General features: G+C 47.0%; 1 protein-coding gene across 2 annotated transcripts in view; it reads right to left on the minus strand.

Moving 5' to 3' along the window:
• Window positions 1–1624: 1624 nt before the first annotated feature.
• Window positions 1625–16994, minus strand: part of LOC119466345 (D-amino-acid oxidase) — a 43175-nt gene continuing 27805 nt past the window's right edge. For both annotated transcript variants that reach the window (XM_049657288.1, XM_037726852.2), the window contains exons 5-11: window positions 15631–15696; window positions 14838–14892; window positions 13772–13873; window positions 12694–12755; window positions 10962–11079; window positions 7995–8093; window positions 1625–1927 (exon numbers count right to left, since the gene is read on the minus strand). In XM_049657288.1, coding sequence (XP_049513245.1) covers window positions 1787–1927; window positions 7995–8093; window positions 10962–11079; window positions 12694–12755; window positions 13772–13873; window positions 14838–14892; window positions 15631–15696 — 643 coding nt within the window. In that variant the 3' untranslated portion in view covers window positions 1625–1786. The remainder of the gene's footprint in view (window positions 1928–7994; window positions 8094–10961; window positions 11080–12693; window positions 12756–13771; window positions 13874–14837; window positions 14893–15630; window positions 15697–16994) is intronic.

Consider the following 16994-nt stretch of genomic DNA (forward strand, 5'->3'; position numbering starts at 1 on the left):
GGTCACCATGGGTCACAACCAGCATCCTTGGAGGCGATAAAACAACGTATCTCATGTTTGAAATAACGTCACTACCACCGCATCAGAACGAGAGTGATGCGGCATCTGGTGGTGTTTGTCAAATGATGATATGTGTGAAAATAGACCAACGAAAAGCTCACTATCCGAATAATGAAAGACTCCAGCCATTAAGAAAGGCACGAAATGAACAAAATAAGAAGGAAAAAGAAAGGAAGCAAGAATAGCGCAAAAAATTGGTGTTCACTTATGTGACATCCTTACGTGATTTGAATGCGAAAGAATGATGACTTCTCTAAGTTATCACCCTAAATAAAACTGTATCCTAATTCATTTTAATCCACTTGCTCTAATTTGTACCAAGCTTAATCCACCCTAAGCTACTTTATTCCACCTTAATCCCCTTTTATGCACCTTATTCCACTTTAATCAACGTTAATCTACCTTAATCCAATTTAACCCACCTTAATCAACGTTATTCCACCTTAATTTACCTTAATCCACCTTATTCCACCATAATTCACTTTAATTCACCTTAATCCAGGCTGATGATGATTTTTCCTGCTAATCGTTGCGGACAACGCCGACTTTTCTGCCGCATGGGACGTATAATGCCTTCCGATTAATAGAGTGACACTTTACTATGGTGCAGTCTGCTAAACAATATAAAGCGCGCTGTATCGGCAACATTCAAGCGTTCCCTCGCAGCGAGCGTTACAAAGGCAGCGTCAATCTTTTGAGAAGGCAACAAAATCAAAAGGCCACAGTGAATTAAAAAGCACTTACATGTAGCACAAGTTCACATAAACGTTGTACACGTTTATGATAGCACATTCACAACAAATTATCTTTTAAATGACGGCATATCGTCGCGATCTGTTAGAAAATTATGAAGAGCTGTGACAGCGTGTCTGTTTTTCTGAGCACGGCCAGGGTCCAAGGGCCCTCTCCGCAGAAAGAGGATGACTGTTTAGCTGAATGGGGGAAATTAATAAAGTGAGAGCGCTTACAAAAATACCACGAGATGGTTCACCGAGCTTATGCCGAAGAGCACGAGAGCCAGTCTGTATAAGTTTTTAACGAATAATCGCTGTATAATACTGTAACTCTTGCCATTGTTGTCTTAAAAAAGAGAACTCCCTGTTTCTGTGGGTATTGGGGTGTGCGTTATACGCAACTAAAGACACCTTCAGTAGTGTAAATTGATGTTCCGCCTGCTAGCATGAGAAAGAGCTTATCCACTGCGCAAACGTCGTAAGGAGAAAATTTACGTAAGTTACCAATTAACTTCAGCCTTCTAAACAACGTAATAACACGATTTGATATTGAATTTTAATTAACAAGGCCGCCCCATAGAGGCTGAAGAAGAGCACGCCAACTCAGCGCACTTCAATACCACCACTGAAACGTGCGAGGAGAAGCTTTCCTCTGATGACCTGGACGACCAACGCAGTTTTGTCGCCCGGGCCAAGGAGGAAGCCCAAGCCACAGGGTTCCTGGACTCAAGAATCTTCCCACCTAGGGTGAACCGGGTCCTGACTCGGAGTACCGTTTCAGAAAATAAAGGTTTATATATATATTGTTTTCTGTTATTGCAGACTTTGGCTATGTGTGAAAGTGATTCGTTTATTGTTACAGAAGATCAATTATGCAGTCTGGATCGTCTTAATGCTTTTCTGCATTGATTATTCGACCTTCATGCGTGACCTGACGACTTCGACGAATACCAAGCCGCCGCTTGTAGTGGGCCATCGTCTTGAGCGGCCTTTCACAATTTCGCTCTTGTCTCACACCTGCCAGATGAGCGCTCGTGGATCGAGTCCCGCACCAGACGAACGACGTCACCTGCGCATCCCCACGCGATGGTGATGCCCGAGCCTCCATGGCCATAGTTGTGAATCACCGGAACCTTTGGTGAGGCGAGAGAGAGAAAAAAGGACAGTTCTTGTTGGTAAACTTGGTACCGTTTCTAACACAACAAGGCGCCCGTCCCGAACTTGTGTTTTCCTCCTTCATTGAGTTCACGCTAGTGCGTTTTTTAAAATATCTGAACCACGTGGCTTTTGGCTATTCGCATTGGAATTATCAGAGCAAACTATTACTACAGCAAAACATTTGAGAATGCCGACCTCGCAAGCCATCTCAGCAGAGGGCAACAAACGCCCTGCTACATCTTTTAAGTACAACAGACCGGCACAAATGGCTATTGTCTGAATTACTGTTCGTCGTGCTGCACATGACCCTGTGCTGTGATAGCGTGCGTTTATCGTTATCAGGTGTGATCGTTTGTCCCTACTATCTGTTTCTAATTTTTATCATTCTACCTCCGCATTACCCAATCTAGGTTAGCAAACCGGATATTCAGTTCAGGTTAAATTCCCTGTCTTTCTCGTTTTCTTTTTATCTCTCTCTGAACCACCACGTCTAGAAATCAAGTCCTGTCAGGGGCAACTCCGGGGCAAAATATTGTTGAATGACTCGGTGAGTCTTGGTGACTCTATAGCCCACTCTCACTCGATACGTCGTACTAACCAACCGATCACTCAAATGTCCTGTTGTTGACTAATCTCGGTGGAATAATATAAAGATCGATAAATCATCTGACTGATTTGTTAACCAAAAAATTGATCAGTCGGCTGTTTGGAGTACCGCCAACATTATTAAGCTGGATCGTCTTCTCTACACGCTTGTGCCTTGGGCATGCTATATCCCATAGAAAAGTAGCTGTGTTCGTGAGCAGATAGAAGACAGTAACGGAGGAGATCCCCCAAAAATGGGGCAATGATATTCAAAAGAACGTCCCAACCACTTTTATCACTACCGATAATGCAATCGTCAGGCAGAACACAACTTTAAAATTGCATATCCCGGAACGCTAAACGTTCGCATCACAAAACACTGCAGCTGCCACTGGTGGCATTTGTCGAAAGCAGAAAATGTGTAGCGTCACTTGCGCTTTCGCAGCTATACATTGCTTTTCGCGTTCAGTATGGAAGCGTAATTGTTCGCTGACTTGGTCCGCAGGCCGGTGAATTTAAAACCAGCGCGCAGAGGAAGCCACGGCTTCCTATGCGATGGCCCAAATTTACCAGCGGTTTCGGATGCCTATGATTCTGTAAAGATCCCATGAGCAAATGCATCCCACCATAATAAAGAATAAACAAGCTGGTTTTTGCACGGGTCAAACAAATAAAGAGAGGGTAAATTTTCACAAGTATTCGCTGTGTATGTAAAAACTATTGCTTGGCAACAAGACAATTCATTGCGCATACTAAATGTTTAAACGATGCGATTATTTCGAGGCTTCACATTTTGCAGCTATAAACTTTTGTAAGCGGTTTACAAGTTTCTTCACTGCTCGCTCCAGGGGTCTCTTTTGAGCTTCTCGCTTGACATATTCACTCTGCCTCTTATCCTGTGTATTTATCTAATTCTGGACTACGACGCAAGCTACACTGCCGTCTGTTCCATAATTGACATTTGATATCGAGCACGTTGGCGGTGGCTTTCACCGTCGCTGGACGAAAACGGTTGTAACTGTCTCCTTTGTTGTAATATAGATGCGTTAGACTGCCACTTGGCTTCAGAAATAGCTTCGAGCCGCTGAGCACGTTCCATCGACCAATCAGTCGCGGCCGTGCACGCGACCAGCAGTGCAACTAACTTCGGACGCCAGTAGATACATTGTAATATACATGCAAAGCAACAGATACGTAGGTGATGGGATTCACAGATCCCTTCGATGTATGACAACACGAGGAGAAAGTAATGAACTGACAGGACCTGTGCTGTGGTCACGCCTGAATATTTTATTACCAAACGCTCAAGTCTTTCGTTACCTCGCCTATAGAAATCGATCATTTTGATCGACATTTTTTTCTACGCATTATTAAACATTTCCGTTGGAATTCTTCTGCTACTAGCATCATGCACCATCTGAAATGGCGCCTGAACTTGAACTATTTTTTAGATTTGACAATTTTCAGCATATTGAGGAGATTGAAATTTGACTGGAGGTACCGTCGAAACGACCCTCCAGTGCTCCAAGCACTTCTTCAATAAAAAGACGCAAAGCTTGCGCTTTGATCGGCTCGGCAACGCGATCTTTAAATGACAGCACCAGTGAAGACACAGAAGCTTCTCTCGGGTTGTCGATTTTCCTATCCGACGTATACGCTTTTTTAACGACGTCCCAAAAACCAGTAGATGCTCATGAGTGCGTGTTATTTCGATAATTGTGTTCGACTAACATCAAGTGCAACTTTGTTTCACCCACCGTGGCTAGCTTTTAACCATCAGTGCTTCGACAGCGTATGTACAAATTATTACGAGCGACCCTTCCGTCGTCTGGGGTTCTCACTTATACAAGAGCACGCAGTCGATTCCAGACCGACCTTCAACCGAAGCTTGATTAGTTGTCTAACATCTTACATTTTGAATGCCATCTGTGCCCTTATTCGTTACTGTGTAATGTTGAGCAATACTCCACATTATTGTAAAAGCATATACAGCAACTGAACAAAGCCTGTGGAGGCTCCAGCGCCAGTTCAACGCACACTAGACCAACTTGCTGGCACAGAAAAGCTCATCGAAAGCAATAATCAAGAGTGAGGAGGCTTCTGCATTCTCCCTGACCTGTCAACCGTTGCTCGTGAGCCTAAAAAATGCAGCAAAAGAAACAAGAAAAATAACAGCTGCCTGCTGTAATCAGTCAAAAGAAGTTTTCCCTATGCAATGGCACTTTACCCGTTTTCACAGTTGTGAAGCTATTTCTTTCCCGCGTAGCATGGGCTACACTATTTTTACGTGATCTGACTTACAAAAATTGGGAAATAAGAACCAGGTACATATTGTGTATATTTGAATTTGTTTTACTCTAGATACTTAAGCTAAACATAGCAAATTATTACTGCTTTCGTTCGTGTTCCTTGAGGTGCTTCTTTGAAGTTTGACATAAGAATTTTTAAACATTGTACGAGCAATTATCACTATTACACATCTATTTAAAACACCAGTGATCAGGCTATAATTTGTGTATCGCAGCACGCGTCGCAACTATCACGTCTTGAACGAAAATGCTAAAACATGTACCGAAAATGAACACATTTCTAGCGGTAACGAAATATTTAGTGCAGGAAGACCTGGCAAACGCGAGATTGCCAAGAAGTAAGCGAACATGGTCAAAACAGGATTATATGGCAAACCTCTTGTCAGTTCCACCCGAAGGCGAAGTACTGAAGGCTACATAAAGGTTTACCGTTGCGCCGAAGGAGTCTCAAAACGCTGGCGTCATGACGAGCGCCGCTAGAGGACACTAGAACCACGGCCGCCTGGATCGGCGCGCGCGGCGGGGTTGCTACGGCCGTCCCATTCGACGCGCGCCCCATTGAAAACATGTAATTGAGGAAGTTGCCCCGCGCGCCGTGGGGCGGCGCTGTGCTCCCACCCCTCTGCTGACGGCGTCGCGGCCGTGGAGATGCTTGGAGAGATGCGCATTTGACATCGTGCACGTGGTGAAGATAGGTTGATTGTTGGCCCAAAGTGGACTGACAGTTGCAAGAAACTGCACGACAATCAAGGCACGTGGTGATAGATTCTTAGGCCGGCTTTACACAGCGAGGGTGTTTCTTTGTAGCATAAGATGCAGCTAACGCTTAGGCAGGGTGTTCACGCGACTTCGTGTGGCGCATTGCATGCGCCTTGAGACGTATTCTGGCGAGTGAGTTGCCACTGTGCCGAAGCGCTTCCCCTGACCACTCTCGTCATTCTTTTCTTGCGCTCGCTTTGCCCTTCAAAAAGAAACGTATTTCATCATCGTGGTCACTGTATGGCTACGTTCTCGGGTCGAGCGCTGTGTTCACAGAAGTCTTCATATACAGAAATCACGGTGGTAATAATAATTTGCAGTACATTTTCTCCAGCCTGATGTACCGGCCGAATTAATTATTCGGGGCCCTTGCATGCGCGTCGCTTTTACATTGTGAAGTTCCCACGATACATCAGTGGTGCTGAAGCGGCTTTTCGTTCAAGCCTCGAACTACTATATGTTACTTGGAAATGTTGCTGCTGAAGGCCCTGTGTAACTAGCATATATGCTTTCATATGCATTTCACATTGTTGTACCACGTTGAATTGAAGCAAGTGATTTGTTTTTATAATCTCGCCTGAAATTCTGCGTGTAATTTACTGTATTTTCCAAAAACATGCCGTACTGCTGCGTGCCGTGCTGCAACTCGAGCACCAAGAAAAAGCTTGGTCTAAGTTTGCACGCATTTACAGTGGAGAAAACTGGAGCAGTGGAGCTTTAATTTGTCCTCGCTTAGAGAGCTGCCCTCTTTTTGCTTGCCAGGCAAACGAAAAGCATGCATCAGCGATTTCTTCATGAATTGCAAGCAAATTTATAAAGCCCCTACTCTCAAATATTGGCGGAGTCGTTACGGACACAGCGGCTTACCGCAAAAAACTAATGAGTAAGCCACTGAGCCGAAAAGTTCTCCGCGTTTGAAGGAGTACTGCGAGTGCACAAGCGCTGTGTGTTTGCTATCGTAAATAAATTGTAGGTATTGTGAATGTGTTATGCTGGTAATTTTGCAATGAATACAAACATGGCATTCAATTATTTACTAATGGCTCAGAAAGTTGCTGAAAAATGTCTGTCCGTGGCTGTCGACTCAGGTAAGCAGCTTGATACTTCGTGCAGGAAGACGCGCGATGAGTTCGCTTATTACACGCTTATTTAACACAATAAACAGCGCATTCGCATGTACACATGCAAGACTGCCGCGACTTCAGCTCTCCATTTAAAAGCACCGAGTCATATCTCTTGCTTTCCACGGCGTATTTTGACAGTCAATTGGTCAAGCTGGGGAACATGCAAGTCATAAACAAAAGTTTGCGGGCTGCGGATTTGCGCAAAAAAAAAAAAAAAAATCTTGGTTGCCTCGTCAGTCAGCTGGCATTCCTTCAAGCAGATAGAGCTCGAATGCCTTCTCTCGCGTGCAGGCTTTCCATTGGCATGCTGCGCTTGAGCGCGCGAAAATGATTTTCGCGCAAAACTTTGGCTTACGAGTGTACGCGTGTCGGGCAGCATCATCCTCACAGAGGCTGGAGTGCAAAGGAGAAAAAAAATAGCGTCAATGGACATCGGTTCTCTTGTGTGCCTTTTTGTTCGGCACAACTTCTCGCGGTTTTGTATAAAGCGATATTTTCATTATAGCGCAAATCGTCTCGCGCGCAGCCGTAGCAAGGGAGTTGAGGGGTGGGAGGCGCGCGCCGCGGTGCGGCGACAGCAGCGGCCACGCCCCTTTCCGCAATTACACCCTCTCCGTCCGAATGGGACGGCCGGAGCAACCCCGCCGCGCGCGCCGATCCAGGCGGCCGTGCTAGAACCATTCTAGTTCACTGCGGCGCCGCAAATGGCGTTGCAGGCGCCGCGCCTCGGTGGTGCACGGGATGAGATGAACGAAAACCGTTGGCGTTTGTCAGCGCCAAATGAGAGGATTGGATGCATTTAACTTGAACTTTACTGTCTGTTCCGCTCAGACCGTGTGCGCACCACGGTGTGGCATGCACAGAGCCGCTTAGCAGGCACGCTAATGTAAACAGGCACAACGCTCATGCCAGCCCTGAGACCTGGAATGGTGCCCTGGCTTAGGCAGGACCGATTGAGCGGAACGTGACAGTTCGCCAGCTTGGCTTCGTCACTTTTGGAGCCAGATGCACTGTGCGTCACTGGAGACCTTCTAACCCTCCGCCCGTGGGCCGCGCGTCGATACGATGACAGCACGGCGGCGGTGGCACCAACTCCCCGAATGCGTCTTGAGCGTTCGTATAAATGATATCGTAACAAAGAGCGACAACTCCATACTCTCACATCATCTGTAAAAACGGTGCATATTCGGTCAGTTCACTTCTTTGTCCTCGGGTGGTCGCGCTACCAAAAGCAGCTACGATGTAATTAAGCGCACGACGCTTACCTTTCCAGCACCGCCATTCAAGGCGTAATCTTCTCTCTCGATCCTCAGGGGATTCCTTCCGGGACGGAGTCCCACGTAGTGCCCAATGACCTTGGCATTCTGCGCGTTAAACAAATGAAAAAAAAAAAAAAAATAGGGCAAGTATTTCTCTGTGTCTATCTCAGTGGCAAAGACACCAGTCAGCGCAATCATTTCAAAGTCCATGCAGTACTCTCACGAATATCATGCCGTATCTTCTCATTTCTACGCAATACTCCCCCCTCCCCCCTTATCTGCATGATGACCGTTTGGGTATAGACACCTAGATACGAAAGAAAATACGTTCCATTGTCCCGATGACGCGTGCAACGGAAAGTAAATTGTTCTGCTATTCATGTTGTCCGTAGTCGGGGAGTCTGTCATTCGCGCCAACGTTCGCACTGCAACTCTGTTGCCAACGACATTCATGTAATTAAATACACCGAGATGATATAGAATTGAAAAGAGATCGTTCTAAAAACTCCCTGGCGTTCTCAAACGGCGTATTCATGCAGGGGACCTTCTCCGGGGGATTAAAAAAGTGGTTATTCGTGATGTCATTCCCAACTATGGTAGCCCACAATATTACCACTCCCGTGTCCTAACTTGACCCAGCCAAGACAGTCAACAATCCCAACTTTTGCTCTGATATTTATGGGCGCATACAGCACATTTATTTTTTGTGTGTGTGCGTTCTGTTTCATTGCCATAAGCATAAAGTTTTTTTTTTTTTTTTGCTTTTGTCGTTCTTCTTCTTTCTGGGGTTTTACGTGCCAAAACCAGTTCTGATTATGAGGCACGCCGTAGTGGAGGGCTCTGGATTAATTTTGACCACCTGGGATTCTTTAACGTGCACTACAACGGAATCACAGGGGCGTTTTTGCATTTCGCCTCCATCGAAATGCGGCCGCCGCGGCTGGGGTTCGATCCCGCAACCTCGTGCTCAGCAGCGCAACTGAGCTACCGCGGCGGGTATGCTTTTGGCGTTGTTTCAGATATTTTGTAGGCCTTAATCGTTCACAGTTCCTCTATCTGTGTTGGTCGCTGTATTAGGCAGCTACACTGCAGATTTCTTGTTGTAAGTCGCGACACGTGGTAAGAACTTTTTTTTTAAATTCAACTTTGCCGGACATACAGACTGGCGGCTCCTGGCAATGACAGGGTCAGTCGTCGTCCGCCCCCTACTCCCGAACCGACTTCGCCGACTCGAAAATTTTCAATTCCGGACAAACCTCCTCTCCAACTTCCTCGAGTGGCGCCGCACGCCGGCGCTGCTCATGCTCCTAAAGATGCTGTTGCGGATATGTTGCAGAACTCCGACCACTTATCGGTAGCGCCGCCAGAAAAGACGAACCGCGAAATACCCACCCAAGCCTTTAATGGCGAGAAACGAACACAAAGTAACATGATGATGATAAGGTGCGCGCACTTTTTGGCGCCAGCCGTGGAGGCAGCAGCCCACGATCCATTCTTTGTCTTCGTCGTCTGCTAATCTCCGACAGATGCATCATCCCTCCCAGGCCGTAAAGGAGCTTTCGCGGCGCAGGAACTAACATATTTCTATATCCAGGGTAGCTCGACGGACTGCGCTACCGGACGAAGGCGTGACGTCGCCGTCCCGTGGTGCGGTCTCCTTTGGGCGTTCTGGTGGATTTATCCCTTTTATAAATTCATCCGATCAAGTTCCGCCCTTATCGGACTGAGGCGATGCACTCTAAAAAAATGTTTACACCCTTTGGGGCGTAGATTCCTCCCCATACTATAATTGTCACCTACTCTGCGTGCCTTTCTCGCACCCGGTACTTCCAAGTCACGAACGACATGAGCGTTGACATATCGAATACTCGACAGGAGAGCTCTACCTTCACGATCGGCCCGCAGGTTTACACTGCTCAACCTTCGCGATCAGCACAAATATTTACACTGCACAACCTTCGGTACCAGCCCATATTTTAATTTCTCTTCTCCCGACTTTCCGGGCGCTGCTATGGTCTTGCTCGCTCGCGTAGCTGAGTTTCTTGCAACAACCCCAGATGACGCTCCCCTCTGCGCATCCGTAAAGCCCCTGGCTATGCATCCGCATCCCGGCCGGCGTGCTGCGGCGGAGTTTCACTGTTTGTGCTTATGGCACGTGCTGTTCGTGCGTTCCTATGCGACAAAAATGCAGGTGCAGAGCTGTGGAGGTCGTGTGCTGGGTTGTGATAGCGCAAACATTACAATCGTACATAGCCTGAAGAGAGCGCTTGGAGTTGGCGATTCTGCTGGAAGGCATAGTGGTGAACCAATCTGCGCTGCCGCATCCGTATGTCAAACGTCCGAACACTCCTCTCCAGCAGCCGAACGCGCAACAGCAGTCCTCTTGCTGACTAGCCGTTGTTGAGGAAATTTTCTTCTGTACACTTGTGTCACGATGCGACGTGTCATGTGAGCGAATGATAATGCTCAAACCCCCCAGAGATTATCAACAATGACGCACAACGACGCCTCAAGCAAACGCGTCTCCATGTGTGTTCTGTGGACTACGCAGACAAACAGCACTGGTGCACACAAGGTAACGTTTATCATCATCTCACCACTCTCGTATTGCACTCAACGCTGAAAAAATTACACGTTCGCCGCCGACATCACCGCTAATTGCCGTCAATCAAAGCAAACCGCATATACAAAGCTTCGTTTGCACTGATTCCAACAGTGCGTGGAATACGCATATTTTTAGACTACAATATTCGGGATCGACGTACATTTTTAGACTGCACTATATTCGAGGTCGGCCCACAGAAACGGTCAAATTGTCGTTACAGAAAACTGGGTTGATCTCGCCCACCATGGCGAGTGCTAGATGTCACGATATTGAACTGTTCGATGAGATTATATAACTATCCGCTTAGTAGGACATCAGTGGTAAGTGTCTAGCATTGCCGCTTTTCGCGGTAGAAACGCAAAGCTTACTTTGAGGCTTGGTACGAATTCCAGGCAGCCGTTCCAGATCTTCCTGGCGATGTCCCTGTCCGGAATAAGCGACGTGTTGCCGACGTCCTTGGTGCCGCCCAACATGACGTCGTCGATGCTGCGTTTGGAGGGGGGGGGGGGGGGTACACGTAGGCATGAGTATAATCAGTACGTACTTTAACATTGATTGACTTTGACAAGATGGGCAGTAGTTGAATGTCTTAGATGTATCGCGCGCGGACAGTGTCAACCTGCCATACCCTGTTCGATGTGTCGAACGCAATAGATTATTTTAAGCGAGAAAATTCCCTAATAAAAGAGTGAATAAAGCAAGCACCTTGTAGCCGTGTAAAAATACACCAACTGGTTGCGGCTCCCGGAAGAGGCATTTTTTAATCCACGGGTAACGTTACCATTTCCCAAAGACCAGCATGCACCTCGCCGGTTCCCACGGGGCACTTGCTCGATTAATCAATTACTATTGGTTCATATGGCCAACGCAAGTGAAAGCGCAAAAGAACACGATGACGCATTGCGCAGTCACAGTGTCCTCGTGGTTTTGCCGCTACGAATCGTGTCGAGAAGGTCGGCTAGCAAGCACCACAGCTCAAAACACTCGTCGTCAACAGCAGGCTCCCTTTCAACAGAACTCTCAGGGCTGTCTTTCCCCCTAACTGCTCACACATTCATCCGTCACAACCAAATCGCAACTCTCTCACCGTCTCAGGCAACTGCGTGACTAGCCGCAACTATATTCAATGGTGGGTCTCAGAATGAGCTTGATTCGTTCCGTGGGCGGGCTTGTTCTGCGAGACGTGCGTTCGTCCTGCGGGACGTTGTTAGTTCGCTGTTTCGTGAGGGTAGCACCTATTGTTAAAGCGAAGCTTCCTTTGCGAAGCCCCCCCCCCCCCCAATTCCTGACCGTGGCCGCTAGATGCTGCAGCTGTTTGGCCGAATTGCTCATACGTAAAAAAAAAAGGTCGATTTACGGGCCCCATGGTGAGATCTAACCCCCCCCCCCCCCCCCACACACACACACACACCCGATGCTCTAACCATTAGGCGTGTACTTTTACCGTGCCAATGCAACTAGCTATTCGGGCTGATCGCGGCGTGTGACACATCGCGTAGCACGTTTGTGCGAGGGCGCATGCGTGCGCGCCTGTTCCCATTACGTCAAAGACGCACGAATAACGTGCGCAAATTTATAACGATTTGATTAATCGCTCCACGAAAGCATCGCTTCACATCGATTCCAAGATGTGCATTTTTTTTTCGTTTCCAGGCGTTGGTTAATCATGAAAAAACAACAACAAAATAATGCAACACCTCCGGAAACAAGTTGTCAGTGTAATTACCGAGCAAGGAGGATGTGCGAGGCTCACTAAGAGATGGTGGTGGATAGAGCAAGCATTTTGCCAGTACTTTTCTAGGGTTTAGAGGTAGAGCACCTTCGTTCGACGCGAAACAAAAAAAAAGTCGCAAATGGCATCTGCGTATTCCCGCCAAAACGAAGTTGCGAGTCTCAGCTTAGCGTTCTTTACATCGCCGTGTGGTGGCTGGCCCAGCGAAGGAAATGAACGATGTGATTCCAAAGTCATACTTATGTTGAGCCCACTGAACGTCCACGCGGTAAATGTGGGTGCGCAAAAAAGCATCTGCGTTAGAGGCTGCGCCACGCTCTCAACAGGTCGGCGCTAGTACCGTGGCGCAACAGACTTGAATGGCTCACTTTGGTATCACGTGGAAGTCTTCACCTGCGACGATGACGTGCTTGATCCAAGGGGCGTGCACCTAGAGCCAACAGAAGACGTCAAGGTGAGAAGGGGTGGTCTCATACACCATCTCAAAGTTTCACTTTCCTTTCCTGGCTGACCTCATACGCAATAAAAGAAAAAGAAATCGATGGTAGGCAGGGTAAAATGGATTCAGTTAATTCAGACAAGAGGGCCATGTGTTGTTGACTGACGGAATGCATGGCGACATCGGGGCAAGAAGGGGACAGGAATGCACAGTCGACCGCAAAAGTTTACAGACCGCGTGTCCTCAACAAATGCTAAACTTCCGAGCAGCTTGTGACTGCGGCCAATAAAGCCGTACAGCATTATATTGTGCTCATTAGCTACTACGGGCCTAAATTTCCTAATCGTAATCTGTATGCCTATAGGCTCCGGAAATACAGAGCTTTTTCTTGGATCTCACACTGCGTAATATTTCGCCGTTGACCGTACGCGTTGATTTGCCTTTTTCTTCTTGATGTATAAGGCAGCGCATCTCATAGTGCGCTTTCAGCGGTAGTCTAAGCATCAATGAACATGCTAGATTTAGCATAGATTTAGCGCCTGACCAACACTTTGCAGTGTGTTGAACGCTGTTTTAATCATGGTTCCGGGACCTTAAAGAGGTGCGACGTAATAGTAACGCATTTCTTCCGCTAAATTACCACTGAATTTTATGGTAAGGTTAACTTCACATTCACGCATCAGGAACGGTGCGCAAAAACACGCCCTGATCATGTCATTTTTAGGCCAGCATGACCCGCAATGCTGCGGTCCCCTCTTTACTATGTATTTATGACCGTTCGCTTTAGTGTGGCTAAAATGTTCAGAATGCCGCCCTATATTATCATGACTCTCAGTGAAGAAAAAAAAACAACTAAATAGGAATTGAGAGCACGCGTCCACTCAAAAAAAATATAATAAAGCCGAGTTTTTCAATAACCTCTGAAGAAATTTTACATTAAAGAGAATGCTTCAGAGGAAAATCGAACTAAATGATGAGCGTGTGACTTCATACACGAAAAATCTCACCCTGATAGTCTGGCCTCGGACGGCATGCACCTTGGAATCGGGAACGAGCACACCGGCTCCGAAGCCTGTGCAGTTGACGATGACGTCAAATTCGCCTGCTAGCTGCAAGAAAATGCGCATCCATCAAGCAGGTGTTGTGCCACATCTCCAACGACTGTCCACGCTAACTTGAAAACGCAAGCATTTTCGGCATATACAACCAAGGCGCCGCCGCGTCCTTCGATGGGTCGCTTCCAACTACGCAATAATAATCCCCGGAAAGTTCGTGAACTGCCACCCTAAGAATGCTAATCGCCTTGAACCAAATTATAAACCAACTCATCTCTCTGTGCATCCACTTCCCGAGAAGCACAGCAAAAAATTTTTTTGAAGTCGCATTTTCGCCCGAAAGGCGAAGCATCGACTGCGATAGCAGATTAGTAGACAGCTATACGGAATAAGGATAGTAGTTTTATCGGTCGTATAAAGTTGTGAATATTCGCTTACTAACTAAATCAACAAGCATGGTGTCACTCGCGCACGAGCAAGCATAAACACATCTCACCCAATGACTGCACAAACTCGCGGCCAAAACGCTGGAGTGACGAAGCGCGGCGGCAGAAGCGAGCGAATTCACCTTCGTGCTGCCTCTCGCTTGAACGCGAACTAAATGGCGAGACCACAGCGCACACGAAGCTATCAGCACTCGGCGCACTGTCCCCATCGCAGATCGCTTTCAAGATAGGGCCCGCGCACGCCCCTGTCTCTCCTCCTCCAGTGCTTTGCGTGCGACGGAAGACGGCGCGCTTTCTCCCCGCTTTCCTCCCTTGCGCGCGCGAGATTGAGCCGCCATCGTCGGCTCAACCTCGTACGCTTTCTTTCGCACATACAGCATACGGCGCGCGGCGACGATGTTATCGCCCTTGGGATTTATACGGAACGTCACGACGACGACGGCGGGAGAAATGCGCCCGGATTGTCCATATAATTGATATCGCAATAATAACATACTCCCGTGCTCGGACCACGCCAAGGAGGATGGGACTCGGCGCCTCCGATTCCAAAGACGTACCCCTTCTGTACTAACCTCTTCCAGGCTCTTCACTCTGCGCTGCGTCAGGCGTCCTCCGCGGCTCTCAAATCTGGGCCAGAATGGAAAAGAACAAAATGTTGTAAAAACGTTATGTAGAAATATCAGCTGTGAACTGCAACTTCGCCAGATAAGTTTTAACCCTTGTAATTTGATTACGTTTTGTTGCTTTCCTCATAAACAAGCATGTTTATTAGTGGTTAGAGGTGCACAAAAGAGAGATACTGCTGTAATTTAGTCTCATACAATATTCTTCTGGAACTGTATTTTCTTTCATTTCGTGGAAAGAGGTTGAATAATAAAGTAATAAATAAACGTCAAAGATCTACTTTTAACATTTCGCGCCAAAATCCCAGCGCCCATATACTTCAGTGTGACGTCATGGATTTCGTTGTATTTTTTCTCATTTGGGCAGTCACGGCACAGCAGATGTTTTCGGAGCTTGTTAAGTTCCGTATTTGACTCCTTCATTAGGCAGTCTAGTCAATCTTAAGTGATAAAAAATTAACTAGGCCGGAGCAGACAGCGTCAAAATCTAGGTCGCGGAGTTGGGACGGGAAAGCGGGCGTCGAGCACTCTTTTTTGTTCTTGCGACTTTTCTTGTTTATTAAGCCTCTTATTACGCTAAGAGTGAGTTTTCGTATGGTAAAAGGGTAACTTACGAATACATGTCCACTTAATTTTCTCTGCAGCGTCCCTTGAAATTTTTTGCTGTGGTGGTCTTTATATACCCGCACAGACTTTTGGAGCTGCTGCCTTCGAACGCTACGAGTTCGGCGACAGCACTTACCGTTCCATGAGGTACGGCAGAAATTTCTTGCATTCGATAGTCAGCGAAATCACGTAGCTGCCGTGCCTGAAACGAGAGAATGCCGTCTGTCAGCTTGGTTCTCGTAGTGCTTGCGTGAAAATACACACTTCTGCTTTAAAGTTGTACATATGTTGATACTAAACGTAAACAATTAAAAAGTAACACCGCGATGAGCCGTGACCGGAAGCTCCGTAATTCGCCCTTCTACAAATGGTCCACGACGTGATCAGTGCGTGCTGTACGTTCCCGCCATCTCCTCTTCCTGGCAACGACACCATGCTCAGGTTTTAGTTGAAGGTGCCGGAATTCTTTGAACACCTAGATTCTCCCTGTGATGCTTTTGCGCTTTTCACGTATAGCACATAGGGTGACCCAACTACCCTGCACCAAGATTTAAAAATATGGAAATGCCCCGTAGCTGGACAGCACCAAGGTAATGTTTGTCGTCGCTTGGAGATACTCAGATTGCGTCATGCATTCTGCATGCTTAATTACATAATTAGTGTTATATAATTACACAACTTCTCAAATATTACAATTAGATACATGCAAAGTGCCTCGAGTGGACAGTCGCGCGGCAATTTCGCGTGTATTCGCGGGCTTTTTTCACGCTCGGAAAAACATTTATGTAGCACGTATTCAGCAGCAGAAAGCTGTATTGTGAGTTTTTCATGTTGCTCTATATAAGTTTTTTTCATTGACACTTTTCATCTAGTTATATTATTTAAGAAGTTGATTGATTAATTATTTAAGACTAATCATCCAATTAGGCGGGGTGTAAAAAATAATCTGAGTATCTCCGAGCGACGGCAAACAACATTACCTTGGTTCTGTCCAGCTACGTGTCAATGACACATCTTTAATCCTTGGGGCATGATACTTGGGCCACCCTGTATATTATCAACTAGCCCCGTCAGCCACCATACTATGTAGACCTATGTAAGGAATTGGTTACAGGGGGAGGTAAGGCAGGAAGAACTGTAAGGATAGTTGCACAATATATTGCGGAGAGCCCGGGTACCCCTAACTCCCCCCCCCCCCCCCCCCCCCCGCCCCTGGATTTGCCGGTGCTAAAAGTGAGCGAGAGGTTACCACATTTGGGGACATTTTGATCTGCCGCAACCATTCATCCTTTTGGAGATTAACTGCTGAATGAACTGTTGGTCACCCTGCGGTTACGCCTGCTGTTGCTCTTGTGCATGATGGTTGGCGGAATTTGCCATTCAAAGCGGCAGTCCTTGTGCGAAGTTCAAAAAGTAACATTAAAGTGAACTGAAAGTTGCGCGAGTAGGTAATTACTCATTGTAAAACTTCCTTCCTCCTTAGTGCGCGCTGCAATTTTA

The sequence above is a fragment of the Dermacentor silvarum genome, chromosome 10 (assembly GCF_013339745.2).
Source record: "Dermacentor silvarum isolate Dsil-2018 chromosome 10, BIME_Dsil_1.4, whole genome shotgun sequence".
NCBI classification, from domain to species: domain Eukaryota; kingdom Metazoa; phylum Arthropoda; class Arachnida; order Ixodida; family Ixodidae; genus Dermacentor; species Dermacentor silvarum.